Here is a 4,090-nt window from a genome sequence, read left to right on the forward strand (position 1 = left end):
ATTTTTTGTATAAATAAATGCATTACTTTTTTTTTTTTTTTACATCATACATTTAAAAATTTATTAATTATCATTTTCATATCTTTTAAATAAATTATTGATAATAGGTAATATCCATTACACTTATTTCAAAATAGATAAATAATATCTTAAGAGCTTTATGGTGGAGTTATCCTAAGAACTTTAACCCTACCCTAGAGCATCATTACTTTCATATCAATAATTAAAACCGTTTTTTATTACCTATTAATCACAACAAGTCATGTCAACAACAGTGAATAAGCCATGAAATTTTTTGTATCACTAGATTTAATTTAATTTTTTTTTTAATAGAGTATCACTAGATTTATTGAACTTCCATAGATGTGTCTCTCGTTTATGCCCATTGCAAGAGAAGTATGCATTGAATATGTATACAAAAACTATCCACATAAAATAAATTATATATCAATAAATTATGATTTTGCAAGAAAAAAATAGTGATGTTACATGCTACATGTAATACAATTTTTACTACATAAATGTCACAAGTCAATTTTTTAAACAAAAAGTAATTTAGAAATTTATTTATTATGTTGTTGACATGGTATCAAACTATCAATTACATTTATTATTATGTTAGTTTGTAAGTCATTTGTAGTGAAATTAATAGTCATTTTAGCATTTTTTTTAAAGATGTAAAAGAATAATTAAATTTATCAATATAGGTATACAGAATCTGTATTTGAATTTTTGAGATCTTGTGAGATTGAAAGTCAATTACAGGTACAAATAGTTTGGTATGAATTTTAACCAAACATGATGTGCTTTATGAGCTTAAGAAGATTCTACTCCAACGAAATAGCAAATTTTTACTTCAAACATGTTAAAATAATCTCCCTAAACTTATCATTAGTTGATTCAGATAATCATCCGCATATATATGATACACCCAAATAATCATTAGAATTTTTAAACCAGTTTGGATTTAAATTTTATGCATGAAAAAAAAAAAAAAAACTATTGTGTCATAAATTTGAAATATCATATTTCCTTAATCATTTCAAAATTATATATTAATAAGACTTAATTAAATTAATTATGAATTTTTCTAATAAAAAAAAAAAAAAAAAAAAAAACTGTGCTTTTCATATTGTATGGGACCATTTAAACAAAAATTTAAAACCTAAATGATTCTTTACGAATACGTTCTTGGAGATGAATCATTTTAAATATTCATTTTATACCGTGAATTGTGAGGCATCAAAATCTAGTCGTTTAAATACTGTTCCTGAGAAGTGTAATTCTACTGGAATTTGAAGTAAATTTGGAAGGAAGCCACTGTATTTGTGACTGAACCTGTAAGCAATGAGAGTGCATGCTAGGCAAAGTCATACCAACCCCACAACATATGATGTTGTTTACGGCTAACTAAAAGTCAAACCCAGAGTCTGTTATATTGCTACATCAGTCTCATTGCTTTGAGTGGACTCTCTCTCTCTCTTTCTCTCTCTTTTTCTTTAGGGTTTGTTTGTCTACTCTCTCCTCATCCCTCTTACTGTTGCCACAGATTACAATGAGGAAACCTTGTTGTGAGAAGAAAGAAACTAACAAAGGAGCATGGACAAAGCAAGAAGACCAAAAGCTCATTGATTATATCCAAAAACATGGTGAAGGTTGCTGGCGCTCTCTTCCTGAGGCTGCAGGTATGTCTTCTAAACAAGATGTTCACACAAACACAGACACTAGTACTTTTTGCCTTTTCTTACGAAACAAGTGGGGAAGGCGGAATCGAAAACCAAATTCTACTTGTAAATCCCGTTGCTTTTTTCACAAAAGAGGAGAAAAGAAAATTATTCTTATATAAAAATATAAACAGTGTTACTTACCGAACAGTAAGGCTCTGGGTACACAAATACTTATTTGTAAATGGGTCTTGTTAATGGGCCTTTTTACTACATTTGTTTAATGTACTATTTAAAGAAATTTTTACTGCTATTTTTAACAAAAATATAAAAATTTGTCAAAAAACTTTAGNTCTAATAAAAATACATATAAGATTTCTAACATACTCTTTATATATTTGAAAATAAATGCATTACTTTTTTTTTTTTTTTACATCATTAACATTTAAAAATTTATTATTATCATTTTCATATCTTTTAAATTATTGATAATAGGTAATATCCATTACACTTATTTCAAAATAGATAAATAATATCTTAAGAGCTTTATGGTGGAGTTATCCTAAGAACTTTAACCCTACCCTAGAGCATCATTACTTTCATATCAATAATTAAAACCTTTTTTATTACCATATAAAAATTTGTCAAAAAACTTTAGCTTTTTTTTTTTTTTTTTTTTAAATTTTTTAAAATTTTTTTTAAACTAATGCCTTTAGGATATTTATTAACTTTTTTCCATATTCAAAACTTAATGGTGCTTTCTTATCTTCTTTGTGACTAACTAGGATTGCTTCGTTGCGGCAAAAGTTGTCGATTAAGATGGGTAAACTATCTAAGACCAGACCTTAAACGTGGTAACTTCGGTGAAGACGAAGAGGACCTTATCATCAAGCTCCATGCACTTCTTGGAAACAGGTAAAACAACCATCCTGTCTTATATATGATCTCAATAGTAATTCTAAGACTTCCAAACATAATTATAAAATGAAGTTTTCTTCTCTCTCCCATAAATGCATATCCTTCGGCTGAAATTATACAAATATCAAACACGTACATAGGACTACATTGAATGATTTCTAAGAACTGGTGCATCTATTTTGTATATATAAACCTGCCTGCTATCTCATATCTATTATTTGCAAATTATAGTTTTTATTTATTTTTTATTTATTGATGTTTATCTATGAAATTGGTTTAGGTGGTCATTAATTGCTGGAAGATTGCCAGGCCGGACAGACAATGAAGTGAAGAATTACTGGAACACTCATCTGAAAAGAAAACTACTTCGGAAGGGAATTGACCCCAACAATCATCGCTTGGGACTCATACGGCCTACCAAATCTTTTGTCTCAAATAACCATTCATGTAAAGAAGTGAACTCTCAAGCAGATAACTTTCCAGTCTTGAATTCTAGTACAAGTGGCCCAGTGAGCAACATTAGCAGCTTCCCTGACCTGAATCTTGATCTCACTATAGGCCTTCCAATTATGTAGCTATTCGTGTCAAGTGGGGTACTGAACACTTTGCATTTCCCAAAGCTAATAGAGGAGCACATTGCTCAGTAAAACTAGTGAAAGTAAGCCTTTGTCTTAATGTGAAAGAGTTAGTTTCTTTGTGCAATTTAGAACAAGCTAGGAATGTGGAATACAAACAAATTTTGTATCTCCAAAAAAAGGAAAAGAGCCTCAGGACCACTCAAACCTAGGATAACATAGCCAGTCTTAGATGATATTTATTCCTAAATGTTGAATTTTTTTTTTTTAGTAGTAAAAAATTGTGGCGGTTCGTCTGTGCCTGAATAACTTCTTTCACTGTTACTCAAAAAAAAAAACTTCTTTCATGGTGTTAGATATCCTTGTTTATTCTCTCGACCAAAATGATATAAAATTGCTTCCAGAATGGCAATTCATCTATGACAAACTATACTGGCAGCAGTAGTTATGCCAATTCATTCCATGTGCAATCTTTCTATATCAATATACAAATAGAATTATGCCAATTCATTCCATGTGCAGATGTTTTCGTTAGGAGATAACAAATACGCATGTAAGTACTGTGTACAGACGCAACTTAGGGACCACGCCTCATGAAACGGAGGTTACTTGTTTGAACTTCTCTGTTTTGGGTTAAAACTTAAAATTCACTAATTATTGTGTAGCTACTCATTTGCACACGTTATAGAGTTAGGTTAGAATTCAATGCACTTACCATGCACGATGCTGCCTACTTCTCATCCCAAATTAATGTTGAGCAATTAAAGGAATGTTACAACCACATTTTAACACATTAAAGGGACAAGATTTATTTCATAGTGAAGATTTTTAATATTTTATGAATTTAAATACGCAAAATGAATCACCATATTACCTTGGCGTGGTTGTCACTCCACAAATATAAATGCTTATGGGTGTAGAAGGGACAAGAAT

The 4,090-nt window shown here is 29.9% G+C and overlaps 1 protein-coding gene across 1 annotated transcript; it reads left to right on the forward strand.

Annotated features, from left to right (window-relative positions):
• The first annotated feature begins 1,444 nt into the window (after positions 1-1,444).
• Positions 1,445-3,663, forward strand: LOC111990468 (MYB-like transcription factor 4). Its single transcript, XM_024022236.2, has 3 exons — positions 1,445-1,685; positions 2,450-2,579; positions 2,863-3,663. The coding sequence occupies exons 1-3, from the start codon at positions 1,556-1,558 to the stop codon at positions 3,155-3,157; spliced, it is 555 nt and encodes a 184-aa protein (XP_023878004.1). The 5' UTR covers positions 1,445-1,555; the 3' UTR covers positions 3,158-3,663.
• The last annotated feature ends 427 nt before the right edge of the window (positions 3,664-4,090 follow it).

This window comes from Quercus suber, unplaced genomic scaffold (genome assembly GCF_002906115.3).
Source record: "Quercus suber isolate HL8 unplaced genomic scaffold, Cork oak 2.0 scaffold_413, whole genome shotgun sequence".
Lineage (NCBI taxonomy): Eukaryota > Viridiplantae > Streptophyta > Magnoliopsida > Fagales > Fagaceae > Quercus > Quercus suber.

What these genes read in the sequence shown, in the direction of transcription:
- LOC111990468 (XM_024022236.2), top strand. Translation starts at nt 1,556, where the DNA reads ATGAGGAAACCTTGTTGTGAGAAGAAAGAAACTAACAAAGGAGCATGG. An exon ending in CTCTCTTCCTGAGGCTGCAG is followed by an intron (nt 1,686 to 2,449) that starts GTATGTCTTCTA and finishes GTGACTAACTAG; the next exon opens with GATTGCTTCGTTGCGGCAAA. An exon ending in CATGCACTTCTTGGAAACAG is followed by an intron (nt 2,580 to 2,862) that starts GTAAAACAACCA and finishes AAATTGGTTTAG; the next exon opens with GTGGTCATTAATTGCTGGAA.